Source organism: Centroberyx affinis, unplaced genomic scaffold (genome assembly GCF_046629955.1).
Source record: "Centroberyx affinis isolate AG114_WGS23_722 - 3 ecotype Tasmania unplaced genomic scaffold, CSIRO-AGI_Caff_v1 ptg003015l_1, whole genome shotgun sequence".
Classification (NCBI taxonomy): Eukaryota; Metazoa; Chordata; class Actinopteri; order Beryciformes; family Berycidae; genus Centroberyx; species Centroberyx affinis.
In genome coordinates, this window is record NW_027281113.1 from 359,494 (window position 1) to 386,104 (window position 26,611).

A 26,611-nucleotide genomic window follows, 5' to 3' on the forward strand; every position below is an offset into this window, starting at 1 on the left:
GGGAAATCGTTGCCAGCCGTCATCTCACCCACCGACCCGCTATTAATAGCAGCCAGTCTGCTTTCGTCACTCCCAGGGAGGGCGGGAGGGAGGGAGGGGAGGAGAGGGGAGGGAGGGGAGGAAAAGGGAGGGTGGGAGGGTGGGGGGGGAGAAAGAGAGGAGGAAGAAGAAGAGAGAGAAGGAGAGATGAGAAAGAGGGGGGGGTAAGATATAAATATAGAGGGAGATGGAGATAGAGAGAGGGGGAGGAGAGACAGAAAGCAGGTGAGAGAGACAGAGAGAGGAGGGATGATAATCACCTGAGACACTTCTCTGAGGCTCATCCCATAATTTGTTCCCACCGTCACATCATGACGTCTGTGTGAGAGTGTGTGTGTGTGTGTGTGTATGTGTGTGTGCGTGCGTGGACGCCTATGACGTTATCGTGCGTCTCTGTGCATCCCTTTCATCTTAACTCTCAACACAATGCACAGGCGGAACAAAAGTACGGAGATTTGTGTGGATTATATGTACAAGTTTATATATTGTGTGCGTGCGTGTGTGCGTGTGTGTCAGGTGGATGGGATGGGAGGTCCTGTGACGTTGGCCACCGGGTGTTTGGTTGCCGTGGTTACGATGACTCACCTTGAGGTCCCTGTGCACAATGTCATGTTGGTGGATGTGACTGACACTCTCCAAGATCTGATTGATGCATTGGCTGGAGGAGACAGAGAAGGATGAGGGACAGAGGGGAGGCACATCTGTCAATCCACAGTCATTAGCTGACAATGTGATATACATAAAAGAAAAACTGTTAATAATTGAACTATTATTGACCTTAACACTGTTCCACCATGTACATTTCCACATATCAATGACTTAGAGGAAACTATTTGTGGCCAAATATGAGGCAATGGACAGCACTGCATTTTCAGGTTCCCACTGAATCCATAAGACTTGAAGAGTAAAGTTAATATGAAACACTCTGAAATCCAACAGATATGGATACAAGCCAACTTGTGCTCAACTCTGCCCAACTAGCTCAACTTTGAGAAGAACTAAGAAGAACTGGAGAGAGAGAGACACATTTTGAGACAGACAGAAAGAGGAAGGGAGAGACAGAACGAGAAGGAACACAGACAAAGAAAGAAGGTGAATCAGCAGAGCGACCGTGAACGAGAGAGCAGGAAGGAAGTAAAAGGAAGTCAAAGAAAGTTGAAAAACAGACCAGGAGATCCTGCTGGTGCACATCTTGTTGCTATGGCCAGTATACAGCAGCCAGATCTTTTCCAGGCCAAAACATGGTCAATTTAAAAAATGCTCATGTTAAAGATTAGCTCACATGCAATCACTGGGCTCATAGCAATAGACATGGAGCAGCAATGTGGAGCCAACATGGCTGACCAATGACTATCTATGGCTCTAGAGGAGGACAGGTTGTTGGTACGGTGGATCTGGTCGATGGGTGGCGTACGTGGGAGAAAAGTTGGCTGCATTTGTAGATGGATGAATGTGTGGGAGGAAAGGGTGGTCAGGATGTGTGTGTGTGTGTGTGTGTGTGTTATGTCAGCCCGTCCAAAGCTAGCGGATCCACAGCCTTGTAAAGAAAAAATCAGTCTGATGCGCAGTTAAAATTATTTTTAAATCAAGTTTAGCTTGAAGTTAGTACAGGTGCAGTCACGGTTAGCAATAGCAGGAGATGGAAGGAGTATTGAAAGAGAGAGAGAGAGAGAGAGAGAGAGCGAGAGCGAGAGAGAGAGAGAGAGAGAGAGAGAGAGAGAGAGAGAGAGAGAGTGAGAGAGAGAGAGAGAGAGAGAAAGGCTTAGGGGAGTGGTAGAGTGTCTCGCTTTCTTTAAAGGAAGAATCAGGAAAGCTCTTGGCTTTGTTTCCAAATTAGGCTAAATTTGGTCTCCACATTCCATTCTGCCCCAGCCCCCCCCCCACCCCACCCCTCCACCTCACCCTACCCCAACACACACACCTCAATCTCATTTCAACATTTCACTGGCCCCCATTTTCTCTCCCTCCTCCCTCTCTTTCCAGCTCACACAGTCCAATATACCTTGCTGCTCTCCTCACTCACTCTCACCCCCCCACCCACCCACCCACAGACACACACACACAGCATTTTGCACCCTATCACATCCTCACTCTTTCCCTGTCTCCCATGCTTTTCACCCAATATCTCTCCTTCCCTCCCTCCTTTTTTCTCTCAGGCACAGTCACCAAGGCCACACACACACACACACACACACACAGAGTAGTGGACTGGTCCCTTAGAACAGTGGTTCTCAAACATTTTCATGTTACGGACCCCTAAATAGACCCACATTAGGGCCCCGGACCCCCGTTTAATAAGATTTAGTCCCAGTGACCCCATATGAAAAGATTGTCTTTCTTCTTGCTGATTTAGAAATGAATTATAGAAGTCTACTTTTTATGTGGGGAGATAATAGGGGTGAGAGGGAAACCGATGATGAGAATAATCATTCTCATATTCTCTAATTGGGATAATTTCTTGTGAATTGAATTATAGTGGAATTAAACTATTCTTCATTTTGCTGAGGACCTCCTCAAGGACCTCTGGGGGTCCCCGGAACCCACTTTGAGAACCACAGCCTTAGAAAAACACACATATCTCCCGGTCCTGTGTATAAAACACACATATATTGGTGAGAGGTAAAAAAAAAACCCATTATCTGTACTGTACCTGGCATCAGCCTCGCTGTAATACTCTCTAGCAACAATGTCTTCAAACAGCTCTCCTCCAGTGACACTGTGGACAGGCAGACACAGACACACACACACACACACACACACACACACACGTAGACAAACACACTTTACTTTTGGACAAACTTGAGAAAAATGAAGAACTCTTGCACAAATGGAAATAAATATATGATCCAGATGGTATCTCAATCTCACTTATATTGGCATTTCTGAAGTATTGCAGGAAAAATGTGTGCAATGACAAAAACTTTGAAAACCTCCTTGTTTTAGGTCTTTTGATCAGACTTAAGGGGTTAACAGGTAAAAGGGTGAAGGTTTTCTGGATAGGATAAAAGTTTAGAATAGTGGTGGTGAGATGTCACTCCCTATAGCCCATACACATACTGGGTTTGTGTGTGTGTGTGTGTGTGTGTGTGTGTGTGTGTGTGTGTGTGTGTGTGTGTGTGTGTCTGTGTGTGTTTTAATTAACACTTTAAGAGACCACTGGACTGGTCACTGATAAGTAAATCCCAGCCTCTAGGAGAATGACCTTCACACTGACTGTTTAACCTAAAGGTTTCCACCTGAAAATGTGAACAATATTTCTTTATCAATATTTTTTAACCTGTACCCAAATCCAAATAGGCCCTATTTTTCACATTCTGTTTCTCAATGCAGAAGCATTGAGAAACAGAATGTGAAATTACAATTTCCTGCTCCCAGCTACAGCCTTCACTAAACGCTCCACAACCTGCCCAAACGTTTTAATTTGTTACATCTAGTGCTAGTAACCATTACAATTTTGTTGCTTTTGTTGGATTGGTTTGTCAATAAGTCGCAAAAAGAAACTTGCCACAGGAAGTTGTAATGCACCGGTTTCTCAGCATGGAAGCTGTTACCATGACGATGTGAAAAGGGCCTATTATGTGAGAAATTCTGCCCAACACAACCTGACCCTATTGACTGCAATCAAGTTCCAACGGGGGACACAAAAATGTCAAGCTACAGTATACTATAAACAAATATGCCACAATGTGATATTCTACTAGTAATTGTGTGAACCTGAATTTTCTTTCAAATACATGTTTGACCTGGGTTATTAAACAAAATTACATTTAAGTAGCCATTTGATGGATGCTTTTATCAAAAGGGCCATGAGAGCATCAATTTTAAGTGAGGGTGTACTTCAGTCATTTGAATACTTTGCTACACTACACAACCTGCATTCCTGTGGAGTTTGGATCATTGAGGTTTTACTATGCAAGAGGCCATAAACAGAGCTAAAAAGGTTTCATCTCATATTTTGGCCTTAAGTATTTACTAGTATGAAAAGGAAAAAGGGGGTGAAAAGGGAGTTCAAGTACTCTCATGTGCAAATTGGGCTTAATGAAGAGAGGTTCCAGTCACTGACAAACTCGATGAGGCTTACATTGATGTGAATGATAACTATCATAGAAAATAATATCCTTTATGTTTGCCAGGAGGAACGAAAACAATCAAAACTTTCTTGTTACTCAGATGAAGCAATTCGTCCTGGAGCATAAATCCAAGCTGAGCCATCTGTCGTCTGTGTGTGTGTGTGTGTGTGTGTGTGTGTGTGTGTGTGTGTGTGTGTGTGTGTGTGTGTGTGTGTGTACTTACAGGTCAAAGACGAGGTAATGGAAGCCTTCCTCTGAGATACTGTCATGGAGTCGTACTGGAGAAGGAGAGAGAGAGAGAGAGAGAGAGAGAGACAGGCAGACAGACAGAGAGAGACAGAGTTCAGTTAGAAATTGATGAGGTAAGAAACCTTTAAAAACCCTTAAAAATGTCAATCATCTTCAATGTGGAAAAGACCTGCTATTAACCATCACCTCGAAAGGAACTTGAGGCTGAAGAATGACCTGCTGTGAACTGTTACCGTGCAGCACCTTGTATTACTTCAGCGTGTGTGTGTGTGTGTGTGTGTGTGTGTGTGTGTGTGTGTGTGTGTGTGTGTGTGTGTGTGCGTGTGTGTGTGTGTTTGGGGAAGGGGTGGTAATAACAGTCATTAATCACAGGCCAGTGAGAGGAAAGCCACAAGAAACACATTTTAGACAAATCAGCACGCTGTTTTTATCTCATGGTATTATCTTTCTCACACACACACACACACACACACACACACACACACACACACACACACACACTGAAGCGATACAAGGTCCTCCAAGGTAACGGTTGAACGGTTCACAGCAGGTCATCCTTCGTGGGAGAGCTTTCTTTCATACCGTGTGCCGCACTCTGCTGTAGGCAGGAACAGAGGAGCTTATGACATAAAACAGAATATATAATGTGAAGAAGTTCCAGGCACTGGCAAACTGTCGCTGATTGCTACACCAAAAAATTATAATAAAAGTAAAAATAATTCACCAGATGGTCATGACAAACACAAAAGTCTCAGCTTAAACCATTTTTGAATACACCAATTTCTGTTCTCACCATACTCGTTATCCACTCTCTCTAATTTGTTAGCTATATAAGTGGCCAAACGCATATTTTTTAGATTGCATGACCTTTAGCACAAAAACCCCTCAAAGAAACTGGCATTTCAAACCAATAGCAGCAACATTATATTGTATTTTCTAATTTTCTGTGTCCATCTATGAGGCCACGGAGCTAGATGGAGCAAACATGGCCACCGAAAATTTCAATAACCAAACTCTTTTAATTAATAGCTCTAGAAGTCAACCGCGAGTTCGGAATCCAGCAGCCTACCGACTGGATTTTCACAGGTGGATTCAAATAAAAAAAGTCTGTGAATGTGGGTGAATGTGTGAGTGCCTGAGTTACAATAGGTCTGAAAATGTGCTATTTTGCTCTTTCTCTCTCCCTCTTTTTAGACTTTCCTGCAGTCGGAGAGAAGAAAACTTGACAAGCTTTCCCTCTGAGACCGGTATGAGGAAAGGGCAACGGAGGGAGGGAAAGAAAGGAAGAAAGGAGAGGAAGGACAGGAGAACGACCCTCAGGGGACAAAGAACAGGTGGGACAGAGAGAGGGAGGAAAGAAGAAAGAGAGAGACCACTGAAACCATCCCTAACCTGGCTATTATCTGTGTGTGTTTGTGTGTGTGTTTGTGTGTGTCATGATGCTATTCTCCTCTTTCCCTCCCTTTCTCAAGTGGACACTGCCTATTGTCTGGCTTACACACACACACACACACACACACACACACACAGTAGCAGTGATACATTCACATATTAGAAGCCATATTTTACCTTGCAATATGGTAAATGTAATTATAATATATGAGAGTCATATTACAGAGATTCACCAGGGTTTATAGACATTTACGAGGACAATAAGCCTTGTCTCTGCCTGGCTATCCATTACTACACAGACTGAACAAAACCTCCCACACTGTTTGGCCATTTATTGGATAGGCCTTCAATTTTGTGAGCCTCTAACAGCGAGTTTGTGGGCAACTGGGCATATCGGCTGCCAAACATGAGGACCGTCAGGCTTGCAGACAGACCTCTGATATGTGCAGCTAAAGGCTGATACAGCACTTTCACGCTTGCTCCATATAAAGGTCAAATGGCCAAAAAAAAAATCTAAAGGAAAAATACTTTCTCATCTCTTCACTGAACAAAAACAACAGCAGGGGTGCTGGGAATATTGGGAGGAATATCTTCAGTGGCCATTAAGCATTCCAGCATCACACATTAGAATTTGTGAATACAGACACACACACACACACACACACACAGACACAGACACACACGTGTACAGAGCTGCTGATTGTGTTAGTGGGGCCAGCTGACTTTGCATGCGGCGGTGTGCGGACTCTTGTCTTTTTAGCTCTTTGGCTGGCGGCCAGCAGCACCATGCAAATGGCCCACATCAAAACATACCAGGTAACTGGCTGAGATGTCATTTGCCTAACACCCTCGCCGCTTCTGTCCAAGGTTATTATCATAAACTAAAGCTAAACTAGGTTGTTAAAAAAAGTCAACCAGTCGTAAACTGAAATAAAAATAAAAAATACCCTGTGAAAAACTGAAACTGAACTAAAACTATCTTATCTACTTGTAAAACTAAGTAAAACAATAAACATACACATGAAATGTTTTTAGTTTATCTTTATTTTTATTTTTTTTATTTTTGTTTATGTGCAGAATTTTGGCTATTTTTACTGAATGCTATTTTAAAAATCCATGTACATAAATTTAAAATGTACAATTTAACAACAGTTTATTGTTTGTATTACACAATATCTGCTGCAAACACATACAAAATACCAGCTCTGAACTATCACTATAACTACTAAAACTAGAACTAAAACTAAATAAAAACTACAACTTAACAGTTTACTGGCAGCTTACGGTCATAACCCTGGTTCCTGATGCAAGAGTAAAGCTCCCTGACTAACTGTAAGCAATAGGGCCACAATACTCGCCACATTTGTCTGATTAAATTCCTGTAACATCCATTTTCCCCCTCCTCTTTTCTTTTTCTCTGTCAGCGGTCAAACATACAGTGGAAGCCTTCACCTGTTGCTAGGCAACCATGAGGCAGGCATGAGAAACCGCCATCGTGTCAGCAGAGGTTAGAGAGAGAGAGAGAGAGAGAGAAACATAGAAAGAGGAACACACAGAGGTTAGAGAAAGAGAGAGAGAGCGAGAGCGAGAGCGAGAGAGAGAGAGAGAGAGAGAGAGAGAGAGAGAGAGAGAGAGAGAGTGAGTTAGCTTTATATGCCAGTGGGTTTCCTTCTTTTTCTCAATCCCGCAATAAGCCTCTCCAGTGATCTTAGCACTGTAACATTAATCCTCAATATAAGAAAAAGAAATGTCATAATTTCTCCCATTTCCTATGTAATAATGAGTCATGGGGCAATTTCCTCCAATAGAAAAAGTCCATTTGCCTCTTTGTCCTGCCTCTTTTGAGTGCTACCAATGCCCCCCTTGGCATTGCAGAGGGCTGGAGAGTTCACAATCATGGTGTCAGGTTAGCAGAAAAAATCCAATCTGACCAAAAATGCAGCCCCATCTGGCCTTCCAGGAAGTGACATTTTTGTGATGCGACACCAGTCAGCCGGCGTTCTTGGTGCAGTGGGAAGCCCCCTATCGGACAGAGCTCTCTCTTTCAGAAAAGCTCACAGACAGACAGGTTCACTGAGACATTTTCAACAATATGGCCTCTCTAGCTTCCCACTTATATTTAAGTACAAGTGTCAGTGTTTTGCACCAACATTCGTACTCGTGACACTCTCCATTTCGCCAAGAATTGAGAGTTCAACTGTGTGGGAATTTCCATGGGCTATGATTAACTGCAAACACATCATAAAATGTTCCTGCCACACATCCCCCATTCACATGCAATTTATCAAAGCAGTTGACTGTCATTGGCCGCAGTACAGATATATTTCACTTCTCTTTAATTTCATAGTAATTTGACTCAGAACGAGGGAAAGGAGGAGATGGAGACAACAGATAAAAGTTGACTAGACCAGTGGTTCTCAATCTCAGGACCCGATGCATTGCTGGCTTTCATTCTAGCCATCTAATCAGGAAATATTTTATACCTGGGAGGCAAGGTGAATGCAATTTACTAGCTGGTAGGATTAGAAAACCAGCAGTAGGCTACTCTGGGCACTAAGGATCAGGACTGAAGATCACTGGACAAGACCATGAAAACTATTCGCTCGCACAGTAGACTACAAAAACATACTGGCCCCATGAAAATAATACTATATGAGAACAAATGAATCTGGGAATCTATTTTGTAGAAGGCGAGATATGTCAATAGGCTTGTTCGAGATGAGTGTGGACAGGTAGGTGTTCTGCCCACCTGAATAATCTGCAAACGAAACAGGATATCTTTGGTATTTTGAATGGGGAAATGATTTGTAGGTCAGCAATGTGACGCCTTCACTTGCCTGCGTATACGGTGTAGTATGTCACTATACTATGCCACTGACCCACTCCCCCATTTTCTACACGGGTCTCTAGAGTCTACTGTCTTTCTGGGATCCAAACAACAGAAATCTATTGTAGTGACAGAAAACTTGAATCCATGTATGTGTACTCTTTGTTTACTGATGTACAGAATTAGAGAACAGGACTCACCTATATTTGGGTGTTTGAGCAGACGGCAGATTCTGGCCTCTCGCTCCAGTTTCTGGTGATCTGGGGAAAGAAAGAGGCAGAGAGAGGGGAGACAGGAAGGACATGAAGGTCAGTTCCAGGAAGAGAAGCAATTGTGCTAGTTTGGTTTTGTCCAAGATGTGAGCTGCAGTGAACAAAACACAGGGAAAACCATTTCTCAGAAACCCACTCAGTGAGTGACCAACACAGACACGCAAAGCCAACATGAAAATACTAGTGTACAATCACACACAAGGGCTGCACAACACAAAAATCTGATTGCAGTTCCTTTTGCTCAATGTTGCTTTTGCAACATGAATTGCAATTCATGAAGGCATAGTTTTTTCTACAGAATTTATTTTACAGATGTTACATACGATTACATACATGATTACATACGATTGAGTGCAAATAATTAGCCTAGCAATTCAATAATTTGCTTAGTCTGAATTCATTAATTTGCCAACATTTAGGAGGCTTTCTGAAACACCTTTGCATTGCAGTTTGGAAATTGCAGTCGTCAATACTGTGATTGATAAGTTTTTCCATTAATTGTGCAGCCCTAACACACACACAAACACACACACACACTTGTATAGTCATAGTGTCAGGGGTAACCTTAGCAACAAGCGTCCATTTCTCAGTTCCCTTTCTCTCCAATCTCTCCCACTCCTCCCACTCTACCCTGAACAATAGGTTGCTTCCACCCTCGCCATTTTGCGTCCCAAATCGAATCAAACTAAATGCTTACTGGAGGGGGAGCTAAATCACTTCCACACTGTTTCAGCAGTGGAGCAGATTTTGTGATAAAGGTATTGCACGCAGCAAGCCAGACAAGCAGAGAGGCTGAAACATGGTCGTCAACACATACAAACGTGAAAGGCTGGACAGACAGAGAGAAAGACGGACACACACACACACACAAACACACACAAATGCACACAAAATCTGCTGTTGCAGCACAAGCTTTTTGCACTTAGTGAAATTAGTCTCGTGGGCCCGGCCTTAATACAATCAGTGTCCAGTTAATGATTCTAATGGTGCGGGGAGGATGCCCGTGCATATGTGTGTGTGTGTGTGTGTGTGTGTGTGTGTGTGTGTGTTTCTATGCAGCTGTATCTTTATGGCTTGTGGCTTAAGTTGAGGCCACACAGATCGGTTGTAGGATAGATAGATGTGTGGATGGCATCTCCTGTTGCAGGGTGTCAGAGGGTCAAGTTCACACTGAACCCCCCTGCCACCCACCAGCTGCTGGCCTCATGGGACAGATGGGCTGCTTACGTGGGCGCATGCCTGTGTGTGTATGTGTGTGTGTTTGTTTGTTTCTGTTTGTGTGTGGGCGTGTGTGTGTGCGTGCGCATGTGAGAGAGGGAGAGAGACACTGGACATCCCTAATCCCCCGTCCCACCCCAGGCTTTGGGCAGTGCCACAGTGTCTGGCTGGCCAATCAGATTGTTGCCTGCCTGTTGGAGGGGAGTAACCTTCACCAAATCAGAACGAACGCTGCTAGTGCTCCCTCCCAACCCCCCTGCCATACCCCCACCAATATACACGTACATCATGCAAACACATCTGCATGTACAGTGGACACACACCCACCCACACAGCCCTGAGCGCTAGTTAGGCTGTCATGTGCAACAGTGAGAAGTGTTCTGGTTGGAATTCTAATCCTGCTGTCAATGCAGTGACTGCTACTGGCTCTGTCTATGCTATCCTCCCACACACACACACACACACACATATATATATATATACACACACACACACACACACAGGACAGTTTGCTGTGAAAAGATAATGGTAGACTGCAGCATGGAGGGTCTGTCACTGAAGCAGAAAGAGAATATAAATATATCAGCATAATAAGACAGAATACAGTAGGAGGGGAGAGGAGAGAAGAGAAGAGAAGAGAAGAGAAGAGAAGAGAAGAGAAGAGAAGAGAAGAGAAGAGAAGAGAAGAGAAGAGAAGAGAAGAGAAGAGAAGAGAAGGTGTGAGGAAAGCAGGAAATGACGAGATGTAACTTGTAAATGTGTGGTTGGTTAAAACTGGCCAAGAGAAAGTATGTTTACAAATCAACTCCCTTGCACTTTGAGAATTGGGCGTCAACTCCTGGCTGGTGATTAAGAACGGTGGTGAAATGTGGATGAATTTGAATGCAAACGCAAATACAAATACGAATGCAAATGCCAGATATCACATGGGAGAGGAGTGGAGGAGTATAAGCACTCTCTACACAGCATCCCAATCATTAGCAGCTCTGGTGACAAAGCGGTCAATTTGCATCAGCTGGAGTTGAGGAGTCAACTCTGTTTGACAATTGTGGCAGCAGTTAGGGTCAAAACCAGGAATCCCATACTCATGCGCTACTAGAGGGGGAGCTAATTGAGTTTGGTATAATCAATGAACCGGGCTAATGGGCTGGAAGTAGCCCAGAGGTTAGAGAAGCAGGCTTGTTCAAATCCCCAGACTGGCTGGGAAAATATTGTCAGGGAAAGCAAATAGAAAATGCACTCTCTTCCTCCACAACTAACACTGAGGTTCCCTTTAAAGCCAATGGAATGATGATTCCATGATAGCCATGTAACTACATAATTTGTGGTCTTATGTGCATATAAAAACCATCTAAAAAGTATGAAAATTCAATTGCAATCCAATTTTGAAATATATCAATCTAAGTGTTTCTCTGTTCCTGAAACTGGCTATAAATTAGGCAGAGATATACAATAATAAACTTTATTTATATATAAAAAAACATTTTCATAAAACATGTAAGAAGTAGGACTAAAAGGTAGCAAAACAGCGACACTAAGAAAATGCCTTTACATAAAGGAGTGATATCAGACATCAGCAATTTCCTATCAATAATAATGGACTATTATTCATTAATAGTTACAATGTACAGCCAGCATTATAATTGTAGCTTTCACTGCAAATCAGATGCCTTTGCTCATGTTGTGTGTGTATGCTAATTAATTCTATCAAGGAATAATATGGCTAGCGATGTGTATCTCACCATTCAGTAACAGTCTGACCATAAGGAGGAGCTACAATAACTCCGATAACTGCATGTTTATTACCTGGTGTGGCTGATTATCAGGTGGGACCCATGGGTGTCAGGTCAGCTACTACCTGACTAGAGGCCCAAGGGTTCCTGGATCGATACCACGTTGAATCGCAGGCCTACACAACCCGCCCTCACCGCCAATAAGCTTGTGCAGAAAAACGCTGGGAGGGATTAGAGCGCTACCCACAGTTTGACCCATAACCTCTGACACACGGGGCTAAGCCAATCAGCTGCGGCTTTTATCCTGTACGTCTTTGTGACAGCACACAGCCAATCACTGCTGCTCAGTGTATAAAAGAGACGCGTGTTTGTGTGTGAGCGTGTGCCTGGCCTGTTCAGTTCAATTCCCATGCCTTTTGGGTAGACCTCACACACACACACACACACACACACCCTACTCTGACCAGTGTGTTCAGAAAAGGGGAAATCAAAGCATTCTGCGGACATTCCACAACCTTCTTCTCAGAGCTATAATGGGCTTGGTTTGGCTGCTTGTATTCTTGGAAGCAAGATCTGCCTGCAAAAATAGGACTATTTATTTTTCAATGCTGGCCTGTGATGATGGCTTCATTATGTTGGTGATGGCAGGCAGTCTTGGCAGCAAGCCGCTTAGAAACACTAGAAATTGACTAAGGGTTTAAACAGAAACACTAGAAACAAGAGTACAGGCTTCAAACAGACAGAAAGTATCTAGATGTTTTGAATAGCAGCAATGGCAACACATAGAAGAGAGTAGTAACAACAGAAACTGACTACAGGTTAGCAACTGACCAGTATCAAATATAAATGACAGAACCAATGGAAACAGACTCTCCATTATGGAAAAAAATTGCTACCTGAAATTCATCAGGCTATTTGAAAAACAAAAGATTCTTTCCTCAAAAAAATGAACTATTCAATAAGCAAAGTAAGTTTTAAGATGACTCCTAACTAACAATACTAACCCATGATGTGCTTAACTTTCATGCCAATCATCAATATGGGAGAGTGGGTATCATTTTGTTCCTTAAAAAAGGTGGTTATCTCATTTTAGAGTGAAACTACTCAAATGAGAACAATGGAAACTAACTGGTGTCTCCAGATAGAACCAACGGAACCAATATAATCTAATTAGAAGTTCTTGGCAGAACGAGCAAAAGCCTGTTGTGTAAAATCCTCCTTCACTCTCAAACACGCAGCTCTTGATACTTGATACTTGCAATGAAACTAGCCCGATTTTCTCTAGAAACTGTCTGTAAGTTCCTAGGTCACTTTTCTTTAAACTTCATTTGAGGACTTGTACTAGACAATGTTATACACACACACACACACACACCATACCCCTTTGAAGAGAGATGCTGTGATATGATAGCGTCTGGTTCGGAGAGGAGAGCACATAGCACTTAGCCCAATTGGATTGAGGTGATGGCCGCCGGCGTGGGGCATCATCATATTCATTTACCCATCCAACCCTCATCTGGAAGCTCTGAACAGACAGGAGCACTGGATGAATGGATGGATGGGTGGATGGGCTTCTTTCAGCCCTCTGTTTCAAGGAAAGTGATGCATTCCCTCTCCCATGTTTACATTAATGAACTCATGCATGTATCAACAGAAAGGGAAAGAGACAGACAACAGCATCAACTCCAACAAACTCAACAAACAACAAAAAAGTCAGTCAACAAGGGTAAAGACAATCAAATCTGCAAGATTCTTGTTTTTTGGATTTTGGCGACACTTTTGGTGATAAGCGCTGTGGTGTTTATGAACTGCACATCCCAAAGATCGCTTGTCAGTCAAACAGTGTATCCAGTACTTGTCCTTGGACTTTCTGTTGATGAAGTCTGAGTTTCTGGAGGTGGTGCTAATGTCTTTGTTGTGGCTATCGCTGCTCATGTTAACTACCAAGTTCTTTTCTGTTCTATTCTGAACAAACCACTGTTGCTGCAACTGGAAATGCAAAATACATCACTTCTTGTGCACCAGGGAACATTAACACTATTGTGTTATATCGCTGGCAAGTAGCAAAACAGACATTTATCTATTTATATGAAGATGTCAAGACGGTCAATACCATTCTTAAAACAGTCAGCATGTCAGTCTGTAGCTCCGTAAAAATCCCCTCTCTTCAGGGAACATCAGAGACAGAGCAACCTGAGTCAACAATGATCACGGTTGCCATGTATTGTTCTTCATCTGCTGATTAGGACCAACCTGGCAACCAGCTCTCTTAGTATAGCAGGATATTAGCATGACCCGTCACTGATTAGGCACAATCAGCACACGTGGAACAGCTTCTCCAATTTAAAGCACATTATTATAAAGTCACACGTGCCCACCCACTATTGTTCCAAAGTGCACACATACATACCCATGCACATAAACACACACACACACACGCAACTATGTTTTGGTTAGCGGCGTGCTCCAGGTGCTAGCAGTATGGGATGTTTGTGCGTGTGTGCGTGTGTGTGTGTGTGTGTGTGTGTGTGTGTGTGTGTGTGTGTGTGTGTGTATGTGTGTGTGTGTGTGTGTATGTATGTGGAGATAAATTGTCATCCACTAATGCGGTTAGGTAAGACAGACATCTGTGCACCTCTGTGGTATGGCATAACTTAACATACTGTAATGTCACTCACCTAATCCTCAGGCCAATATGCTCTGGCTCTGTGTGTGTGTGTGTGTGTGTGTGTGTGTGTGAGTGTGAGAGAGAGAGAGAGTGAGAGAGTGAGAGAGAGTGTGTGTGTGTCTGTGTGTGGGAAGGGGTGACTGGGAGGTAAGTGGAAAACATAGGAGAGAATTTCTTGTGTTTGCTTTTTTGTGGGAGTGGCTGGGGTATGTGTGTGTGTGTGTGCACATCTTTTTCATTCTGGGAAAGCCATTAGATAACCTTAGAGAGGCATTCCAGTCAACTCCATCAAAACAGTGCTGCAGAGGACGACTAAAAGCATGGCTCTCAGCCTCTCTATTACACACACACACACACACACACACACACACACACACACACACCACACACACACACACACACACACACACACACACACACACACACACACACACACACACACACACACACACACACACACACACACACACACACACACACACACACACACACACACACACACACACACACACACACACACACCACCAGTTTTAGAGTTTTTGACTCCATGATTCCTTCTCTGTACCAAACACACTGGGTGGAGCTGGGTGTGTCACCGGCCAATGCTCCAACACCTTGTTCTGGCCATGTGATAGAAAACACACACTCACACACACACAGATTACTGATACCAGTATGGGATACTGGGCTGCTACCAGGCTAAATGGTATAGCATAATTCCCCAATTTTAAAAACGCTCAAAGCAAAGCAACATAATGTTCTTCAATTTTCAAAAGAAAAAAAAATATTTATATCTAATTTTATCCCAAATAATCTAAAATTGAATGTATTGTATAAATGTATATAGTTATTAAATATTATTGGATTAGATTGGTACCCTGTATTGGATGATTTGTAAGTCAGAATCAGTATTGGCAGTGAAAAAGTGGCATAGTGAGGCAGGGAGAGGGCAAGTCCACCCAGCCAGCCGCACACCAATCCATCTCATCCCAGGAGTTTAAAGAAAACTGGAAAACTAGATGGAAATAAAAGAACAGGTGTGTGTGTGTGTGTGTGTGTGTGTCCACAGTGCTACTGGAGGAGACATTGTTGCTAGAGAGTATTACAACAAGATAAATAAGAAGCCACTGTCTTCCTCTGTTATACAAGCTCTAAAAGGTAAAACAGAATAAAGCAAGACCAACTGAGGGAATGAATTTGAGTGAGCGAGCGAGAACGAGAGAGACAGAGAGACAGAGAGAGAGAAAGACAGACAGACAGACAGACAGACAGACAGACACAAAAACAGATAGAGACTTGGGGTCAGTGTGGCCCAGAGCAGACAAGACTATAAATAGATCCAATCCTCCTCCGGCTTACAGCCCTGAATCACACTGACCTGGCCCGCCCTGCATCACCAACCAGAGAGAGACTAAGAGACAGAGAGAGAGAGAGAGAGAGAGAGAGAGAGAGAGAGAGAGAGAGAAGAGAGAGAGAGAGAGAGAGAGAGAGAGAGAGAGAGAGACAGAGAGAGAGGGACAGACAGACAGAGAAAGAGACTAAGAGACAGAGAGAGAGGGACAGAGACAGACAAAGAGAGAGACTAAGAGACAGAGAAAGAAACTAAGAGACAGAGAGAGAGACTGAAAGAGAGATAGACATACAGAGAAATAGAAGGTCAAAGGAGACTTTCTGAACCTGCTTGGTAAGATCCCTCTCTCTCTCTCTCTCTATCCCACTGTTTCTCTCCCTAAACCTCTCCCTCATCCATCCATCAACAGGTGAGCTGTCAGTTGTCCAGTCAGTGCGTGAGGTCAGTCTCAGTGTCAGTAGGCCAATGCCGGGGCTCTAATTGCTCGAAGACAGCAGCACAACGAGATCAACAACACAACGCTGCTGGCAGCGACGGTGAAGACGATGAAGATGGCAGTGGTGATAATGGCAATGATGCTTACAAAGATAATGGTGATGATGATGGCGACAATGACAAGATCATGATGATGATGAAGATGATCCTAATGGTGATGATGTTGGTGGTAATGATGGTAATATGATGGCGATAAGGAACCTGAAGTATGATGATTATGATCATGATAAGCATGATTAAGTATGATGAGTGAAAGGCCAGAGGTAAGCCGATACTTCTTGCGTTTCCAGTGGCTAGTCGGCAGGGCCCCCCACCCCCCCGCTCCCCCCCCCCCCCCCCCCGCTCCCCCCCCCCCCCCCCTCCATCCACCTCCGCAGTATGCTAATCAGGCAGAGACAGACACCAGCTCTGTTCTGCTGGACCCCCAGAGATGGGCCCGGTGCACCGCCACAACACAGCCAAGAGGAAAGAAAAGACAGAAGATAAAGAAAGAGACAAGGACACAAAGAAAACGAAAAGGAGATGGAGAGAAAAAGATGGAGACAGAAAAAGATGGAGACAGAGGAAAAGACTGCAGCAAGATTCTATCAACCTCCAAGACTCAAAATCTTTATTTTTGTGATATTTAGCAACAATCAAACCCCATCCATCCGCACACTGGCTTGGCATCCATATTGCCACGCAACATTTTGACCCGGTCATTGACGAAAGCACGGTGTGTGTGATTTTTTTGTTGACTCAGTAAATTTAAAGTGTTGGGAAAAACCCACCCTAGAACATTGCCGATTTACCTTGTATTTCTGGGCCTATTTTGTTGTTTGGTGTATTTATCTTGTTCCCGTGGATAACTGGTCAAACGTAATAATGTGACGTGATGTCGACATATTTCCAGCACAGCTACAAAGGAGTTTTATAGCAGAAAAAGGGTCAGCTAGTGAAAACTCCACAGAATCAAGCAAGGGCTTCTTTCTAGACTCACCATTCTGCACCGACATTCAACAATCATACAGGGAGAAATCCATCGTGGAATAGGAAGAGATACCAATTATTCCACCGACAGCAGCCTCAATAGACTTGCGAATTGCGTTTTGAGTACGGGGTGCAGCCGTAATCACAGACAAATACTGTATAACCAACAGCTGAATGATCACACTTTGAAGACATTTATATGCTATTTATATACGCCCACCTTTGATTAAGTTGCAACAAGTTCACACCTCTTCTCTGAGCGTTGTCAAAAGTCATTCTGGGTAATGAAGGGAATCAGTAAGTGAAGTAGAAGGATGAGGGAGGCAGGTTGAGGGAAAGTTGGTACACCAGAAAAGTAAATTAAAGTAAATTAAGTTAATCACAAAATGGCAAAAATGGAATACACTCAGCATCACTAATATATATCTAACAGTGTAAAGAGTAAGGTGGACTTTTCCTTTATGTCACCCTTAAAGACAGTGAAATATAATTGTTACAAAGAGTTAAATTTATTGTTATGAGAACAGGATTTGTTCACTTTGTTCTCACCAGTGTCTCAGTTCTCTAATCTTTGATGGAAAAACATCAGCACAGCGGTCTGTGTGCATGTGTGTGTGTGTACGTGTGTGTGTGTGTTAGGGTCTGTGATTTATCAGAGTGGCGAAGCCAAAATGTCTAGTGACACCCTGTGTAGCCGCAGAGGTACTGGATGAAACGCAGCACACACACAAACATGGCACATCTTACAAACTACAATTCAACCAGTCGTGTGTGAGAGAGCGGCAGAGTGTGAGAATGAGAGGCGGGAGAGAGAGAGAGAGAGAGAGAGAGAGAGATCTGCCTCTCATTTCTCTCTCTCACTCACTCACTACATTTCACTCTTTCCCTCTCTAATTTTCTTGTTCTCTGTCATGCGCTCTCAGTCTCTTTGCCTCTCCCACTCTACATGCTAAAGACTAGTCTTCAGCCAGAGTGCGGCTTACTGGGCGTGTTAAGTTGATCCATTAAATTAAGCTTATACAGACCTTAGCTGACCTGCTGGGAGAGGCCATTAACATCAGGTTGCTGTGAGGTCGACATCAAGGGCCTGTGTGTCCCTGCCAGGACCCCTTACAGAGCTTCCTAAGAACAGTACACTTTCTGACCAATGGGATGACAAAACATGACTACAGTTTCCCCTCCCTTAAAAGTTGCTCCTGTTGGGTCAGTGGCAGGAAGGGGTGTGGCCTCTCCTCTTCTTTACAACCCCAAAACCTGGGAGAGTTTTAACACTGTAGGATGGAAGGAGCACACTATAATTGCGTAAACGTCTTCTTGCAAGACATTTGAGGAAGAATGAGTTTTTAGGCCAGATCTTTGTGTGACAGGCCTGCTGGTGGTCCTTGTAACTACAGAAAGACATCTATTGACAGCCATAGAAAGACAGTTGAAAGGTCAGTTGACCTATCATGGAGTACTGTGTCTCTGTTGCACATATTTGTCCGCCGTCCCAGATTAGAGGGTTAGGTTGCTGGGGTTGAGGAGAGCGTTTATCTCTTGAAGTGTTCGTCTTCTTGGGAAGGAGGGTCAACAGACTCTTCATAATGACCGGGCTGCTGGCCATCCAGCTCAGAGTAGAACATGCCATGCGTACATGTTACAGGCTGCCTGGATGTTTTTATGCATATATAAGGGATGCTGCACGACAGAATCTTGTCCCTTAGTTTCTGATGTACTCCGTTTAGGTTTGTTCTTTACATTTATTTTGTTGTTTCCTTTCCATTACAGGGGCGAGGCAGGCAGCATGCCGTTTTGAAATATGCATGGATAGATGATGTGTATGGCTTGATCTGCATTAACAAATAATAATAAAGTGCTTTTTAAATTCAAACTCGTCTTCACATTGTCTCTCTCTCCCTCTGTCTCTCTCTCTCTCTCTGTGCCCTGTCACTTTTGCTTTCCTCTCTGTTATGACACTTTTTCTCCTGCCATGGCAACACTCTCCTGCCACCCTCCAACACCGCCCCCCACCCACCCACCCCCACCTCCCTCTCATCCCTTCGCCTCATCCATCCCACTTTGCATTCTAATTGGCTGAACCAAAACTAACGATTATTCCCGTTTCGTTAATTATTTTCACAGTATTTTCCCCTTTTCATTACAAAGAAAAGAAAGACAAAGCAAGGGGATGATATACAATATACTGTACGTCATGAGCCAGATACAATCTCTCAGGGTCTTGAGTATATGGCATGTAACTTCACCCTGATGAGCCACAAGGGCGTCCCATTGAGCTTTTTTTTTTGTTTCTTTTTTGTTAAGTGTCCCCACTAAGGGAGATGGTGGCTCTCTGTCTCTGTCTCTCTCTTTCTCTCTCTCTCTCTCTCACACACACACACACAGAGGCAATTGCTTGTTTGACAGAGGGGTTGGCTGTGTTTACAGAGACCAGATCTCAACATTGCACTGAATGGCGACAGACTTAACACCCATGCTTACAGGAATACATACACACTGTGGATTTACTGCCGACCCCTTGAGCAAGCCAGCTAGCATGGGATATGTCAATGTTGTTATGGGTTGTTTTAGCTATATGCTCAAGTATACAAGACTGCTTAGAGCTGGGATGGACTGCCTCTCAAACTAACCAAGGTGGCCACTAATTTGTCAGGTATTCCAGACTTTTAGGCTATTATTTTCTAAGGGAGAAAGCAGAGCTCATATAATTTTTCAAGCTTTTATTCTGTTGTTTATCCAGTCTCTCTCTCTCTTTCCAGCTAACTAGATTTAGAATAAAAAAAGCACCTGAACATCAATACGGTATTTCTATCAGAGTTAAACTGTTTAGGAATGGAATTCACTGTGTGCTTTTAGTGGTGGCACTACAAATGTTATGAAATTAAGATTTGCGCTTCTAGTCTACTCAATATAAACACATGGGAGACTATTACACTGCACCTATTCCATATATCATAATATATCCACATAATCCATTTTTCACCCACTTTCAAACACAACAGGTACTGAAACTGATACGGGGAAGTCTTTGCTTACATGCATGCACACACACACGCACACACACTCTCCCACCGTGGTTAACATCAGTGTGCGGTGTATCGGTAGTGTAGACAACAGCGAGGCCATAGCAACCGCTCTCTACGGCCTCCTCATCGCACACCTCTCTCTCTCTCTATCTTTCTCTGTTTCGGTCTCTGTTTCTAAGTCTATCGCTCTCCCTTTCTCTTGTTTTTGCTTTCTTTATATCTGTCTTTCTCCCTTCTTGACTCTTTTTGTTCCTCTCTTTGTGCCCCTATATGCCTTTGCCTGGCTTCTAACCTGCATCAGTCATGCACAATCACCACCACCACCCCGCTCTCTACACACACACACACACACACACACACATAAACTAACATGTGACAGCATTCATTATCTTCTAAGGCCCTGGCTTACCACCCATACACACACACACATTCTTGTACTTCTATCCTTATGAGGACATATTCCATTCCATTGACTACATTCATTCCCTAACTTTAACCTTAATCCTCAAGACTAATCTTAACCCAAACCTAATCCTAATTTTAACCTTAACGCTAAACCCAAGTCCTAACCCTAAAGTAAACCACTGAAGAAACGAGAAACCAGCCAAAATGACCTCACTTCGCAAAAATGCTGTCACTCCAAAGGTCTGCAACTCAAACTGGTTCTCACAAGGATAGGAGTACATGAACAGGCACACACAAACACGCACACAGTCGTCCAAAATGGCTTTCTGAGATGATGGAGTGAGTGAGCTTGAGTACGTGTTAGTGTGAAAGAGAGAGAGATGGATATGCAGAGGGAGAGGCAGGGAAAGACAGAGAGAAAAACATGGCCAGTAACTCTGAGGAGTGCACATCTGACGGGACGCTCCTCACCTCCCGTCTCCCCTCCGTTCTGTCTCCTGGGGAGAAGCTGATGCTAGCTGGACTAGCTTTATGCATCTCTGTCTGTGGGAGCCAGGAGAGACTCTACCTCGTCAACGCTGGGGACACACTGACTGAGGCTGAACCAGCTCCTTGCAGAACGGAGAAATAATCAAAATGTCCACAAAACCAGCTAGCTAACTGCCCCATTTTATAAGCCATGCCATCTGAATCCCAGAGTAAAATGCAATTGCTATAATTCTATATTGCTATTACACAAGGTTTTCTGGTGTTGTGCAGAATCCCTGGCTAACCTTCATGCTTCATTATATTCAAACTGAGCAAATCCTAGGCATTAGTGCTTCATCATCATTATCTCATCATTTTTGTCCGATGACCCCAAATGAATGGTCTTAGTTTTATTGTTTTGTAGAAGTCATGGATCAGAGCAGAAACTTGCACCAGCCAAGCATCAATATCAGAAGGCATCACAGTACTGCTGGTTTTCTATCCTACCTGGTAGTTAACTGCACTCACCTGACATCCCAGGTCTAAATCAGTCCCTATTAGATGGCTAGAATGAAACCCAGCAGTACTTGGGGTTGGGAACTACAAGTAATAACAGGCACGTCTAAATGCAATAGCAACCACCTGTGGTTCTTGCCAAATGCTGCTGCAAGTTCTGCTATTTATCTTGTGTTATCTCAACTAGACTAGGCTCTGTGGCTAAGCAAATACAACATGAGATTAAAAGTAAATTAGAATTATCATAACTATTCAGCCATCTCACAGTGACACGTTATAAAGTACATTTGAAAGCATATCAGTATGAGGGCTGTGCATGAGCATGCCTCTGTTGCAAATTAAAACCAACAACTGCGCAGCATTCATGAGTTTAAGAAAATTTGGTCATTTATTTGATAGCAATATCCATTTCTTACTAAATTAAGATCATTTGATGAGCACTGGCATGGCATCAGTCTTTTATCTTTGCAGAGTAGCCTTTATTAGCCAAACAATACTGATGTTGGTGAAACTATTTTTGAAGAAAAAAAAAAAGGTTACCTGATGTTCACTGCTCAATATTTAAAAAAGCACAGATGATTGCATCCTCTAAAATAGTGCTATTTTTGAAGAGAGAGTTCAAGATCGCTAACAATATTTGATAGTGAGCTCTACTTTCATGCCAACAATTATTTTGTCAGAGTAGGTGTCACAATTCTTCAAAAGGTGGATGACTCATATTAGAAAGAAACTCTTCATTTATTTTTCCATGGTTTAATGGGCAGAACTGTAGCATCAGGACTCACTGATGGGCTAATGTTGCAGTGTGATAACAGTGGTTCCCATACATTCATTTAGCAGCAGTGACACCCCACTGGAGGAAAAATTACACCCAGAAAAAATGCAGGGAAATGGCAGTACAATTTTCCTATAAATATTAAAACAATACAACACTTAAGATATGTTGCAATTAATACTAAGAACAGGTCTGGGAGTAAACCTTTGTACCTTTATTCAAGCACACAAATAACTCTTGCCCTTTCCCCCAAGTGTGATGGGTTGGCCTTGATGTGTCAGAGCCTCACCTTGGTCCTGGCATTGTGATAAGTTAGCAGTGATGAACAGCTATTCCAAGGAGACATACTTCAACCCTGATGATGGCCAGCATGAAGAGCTTCTCTCTCTCTCTCTCTCTCTCTTACACACACAAACACACACACACACACACACACACACGCCTCTTCCCTTATCTGTTGATCATTCCATGAGAGTAGGGATAATGATCAGCATTGTCTATTGAGACTGCCACTCCTACGGAAAGACACAGTATCAGTATCACACATGCACTTGCATACACAGTGCAACGCTACTACAAAGTACAATTTTAATGCAAATGGTGAGTAAAGAGTGACAGCTGACATGGATAACATCTAACAGCCGTGATGGGTGTATGTACATTGTATGGCAAGTTAATCCCCCTCAGCAAATAATGGCACTATTTTCCATGTGCCAATATTGCTCCACTATTCCCATCAAGCAAGATGTTAAGATATTTACTTTGGAGCTTGTGAAACAAGTCCCATTTGTTCCACGTGCACAGATATTTACTAGCACACCGGATCAGATGTCGTTATCGCCTTGCAGCCTCGGCTTATCGCGGAACAGGCCTACCATGCACCAGTGGAGTTTGAAGAACATGAGATGTTTCTGTGACCAACAGATGAAGCCAGCGTGGAACAAGCACTTTCTAAATGCGTGTTTCGCTGCTCCTGCACTCTTGCTCTAAACCCCCAGATGAAATGTTTGGAAAATTCTGTCGTAGCTCTAGATGGATGCAGCTAAGAGGGATTTGTGTAATGGCAACTTTTGTGTGAAGTAGGATAGATGCAATGTGAGGGACAATGACCGTTTATAGAGGCAGGGTGGGCAGACTTGAAACAGGACGCTGAAAGACAGAAAGAAAGGCAGTGAAGCCCATTGCATGCTCGGTGTAGTTGGTGAAGCAAATCCACTGTGAAATACTTTGCACATAATCTCGAGCCGAAACACTCCAGATTCTTAGCCACAGGAACCGCGACCATGGTGTCTTAGGGAAAAGAAACAGGGTTTTCACCGCTGTACCATGTTGCCACTTGTGTCACTTTGAAAGTTGTGCAGTTGCAGGTTTTATATGATAGAAGTGGTGGAGGAGGGAAATGTTTAAAAAAAATCTGTGATGGTATTATTGGTCACAACATTTATGCACGCCAGGATGTAACCACTAAAAACACACAATTTTACAGCAAGTACAGGTAATGGGATTTTGATACAAAAACAAGAAAATATCAATATTTTTCTACATTTTCTGTCATTAATGTTAAATATAGTAGATGCATGTTATTACATGGAGAATTAGCCAACAGAGGGAAAAGTCATTTCACTGTGACTTTAATAACCCCTATAGCAGCTCTCTCCTCTGATTAACCAAGACAACTCACCCTAGTTTAAGTGTCTTGCTCATGGTGCTATTATAATGGCCTATTCAAGTCTTGCTCATATGCCAGTCACTTTAAGACAAGATTTGATTTGGTTACATCACATATGCAGAGCTATATTGCGTATTTTGAGTATGTTTGTGAGTGTGAGTGTGAGTGTGTGTGTGTGTGTGTGTGTGTTTCCATCCACCAACATATCATAGTAGTTGCTGAAGATGGAGGCTTGATAAGAACTGGAATGTTTAGTGGTGCTGCAGGACGAAAGTGTTTCTTTTGTCCTGCAGCAAGACTTTGACCTAGACAAACACTGTTAGGCACACAGGATGCTGCAGTCCTCTGTCTGGTATGGAAGTATGGAATATGTGGATAACTCTACAGCCATAATGCAATCATATTCAATTGAAATGATTGATAATTATATAAGTTTACAATATCTAATTATATATTAAACTGAAAAAATGTAAGTGTACTATACTAATAAACAAGTGTTTTGGCTAATTGGGGAGACAACGATTGTGTAAACTAATATTTCTTCCCAAAATAATAAAATAATGCAAGTTCTGAGACCTCTGAAAGACTGATGACATCATATTCCTCTGATATTTTACCAGCTCATGATTAAAATCCATTCGCGATCAAGTGGAAGGTATGCTGCGGTCGACAGAAGCCATCACAAAACCCCTATCGCCCACTTTGGCACATAAGTGTGTCGGACCAGCAGGCACTGAAAGGGACTTTTATTGTGAGTAGGCTTTTATTATGAAAAGGTGTTTTGATTGTAACCTTGGAAACAGGTACAAACACACACCTGTGTTGGTGATGTGCCAGTTGACAGGAGTAAACACTTAAACAAAATGATGTAGCTGCACACTCGGCTCCACTGAACAAATATAATAGGATATTACAAACCATTGTTGGAGCAGCAAAGCTCCCTTCATCAGGGTTTATCAAATGATTTTAACTTGGCCAAGAGCCTGTGGGCTGCTGCCAACTGCTGAGGTGATATGTACATATATTACATATATCTATTTGACAAAGCACTGCAGAGAACAGGAAACAGTAGACTGTGTGTTATGTGTGGGTATGGGTGCATGTGTGTGTGTGTGTGTGTGCGTTTGTGTGTGTGTGTGTGTGTGTGTGTGTGTGTGTGTGTGTGGCTGGTCAAACATCCTCCTCTTGGGAAAATAGCAGCCTTGTCAATCCAAAGAGCCCTTAGTGTACATGGAGATAATGACAACAAAAGGTGAACCAATATTTACACAGATGATTTCATGTGGTGTGCGCGCCTGTGTATGTGTACTTGTGCTGTGTGTGTGTGTGTGTGTGTGTGTGTGTGTGTGTGTGTGTGTATCTTTGCATGTCTGTGAATACCTTTCAGACCCCAACTGGACTTTCAGTGTGGTTTCTGGTTCATAGTTTATAATGAATAGTCAAAAGCCTGCCTCAATAAAATGATCAGATATGCAAACTGAGTGCAAAGTGACATACTGTAGATAAAACTGTCACATTTTCAGGCAGTCTGGAAGCTGGATAAATCATATAGACAATATAACAGGATGTTATTAGGAGCACTGGAGGAAAAGGGGTTAAACGAGGGAGAGAAGGCAGAGTTGGCAGATATGCACTGTAGATCATACGAATAAAATAAAGCCTGGCAGTATCAAAATAACTGGAACATTAAGACAATAGCCCATTTCAAAATTTTGTTCACCATATCTGGCTGAAACGTTCAAAACACCCACTCAGTGATACAAGTGAAACATTTTCAACATGACTTACTTTTCCTTCTGTTCTCGCTATTCAAACCAAACCGGTCACACATACTCATCTTCACCTGTTTAACGCTGCCTCTGATGATAGGCTTCTGACTGGCCAGCAAGCTCAACCTGTGCTGCAAGTGTACAGTCCAGGGCATGAATCAGTTTGTTAGCATCTAAAAGCAAAAAATACCTGCTTTTAAGAAATTGCAGGCTACTGCAGTGAAAATGTTGTCCAAGTTAAACTAAAAAAATTCTGTTTTGATCTGACTGATCGCCCTGGCAAAACACAACACAGCTCATCTAGCATTAGGACATTAAACACAGGCCTAGGCTGACTTAGCTTTCTACTTATCACTCTCTTTACTGGCTTATGATCAGAGGTCTTTAGGATGTTTTCCACTGCTCTTCACCTCTACTCTCTTTAACTGAACGCACAAAAAACACAGACTTATTATTCTGTGAATTAGATCCCTGATTCAGAACCTTAAATGGATTTATGGCTCTGTGTGAAAACTTCAGTGGTTCCACTCAGATGCAAACCTCTGACTGTAAGTGAACAAAAAGTCACATTTTCCAGAGGTTCTGATAAACAAAAATTTTTTTGATTGACAACCATGCATTTTTGGGCTTTGAATGGGATTCCTGAGCCTTGGGGGCATGAAATGTACACCATGCATTTGACTACAGTATGCTACTATCCATT

General features: G+C 42.9%; 1 protein-coding gene across 5 annotated transcripts in view; it reads right to left on the minus strand.

The window, feature by feature from the left end:
- Positions 1–26,611, minus strand: part of LOC139659074 (calcium/calmodulin-dependent protein kinase type II subunit gamma-like) — a 69,397-nt gene that overhangs the window by 33,298 nt on the left and 9,488 nt on the right. For all 5 annotated transcript variants that reach the window (XM_071537296.1, XM_071537294.1, XM_071537295.1 and 2 more), the window contains exons 3-6: positions 8,778–8,837; positions 4,333–4,387; positions 2,690–2,755; positions 625–697 (exon numbers count right to left, since the gene is read on the minus strand). In XM_071537296.1, coding sequence (XP_071393397.1) covers positions 625–697; positions 2,690–2,755; positions 4,333–4,387; positions 8,778–8,837 — 254 coding nt within the window. The remainder of the gene's footprint in view (positions 1–624; positions 698–2,689; positions 2,756–4,332; positions 4,388–8,777; positions 8,838–26,611) is intronic.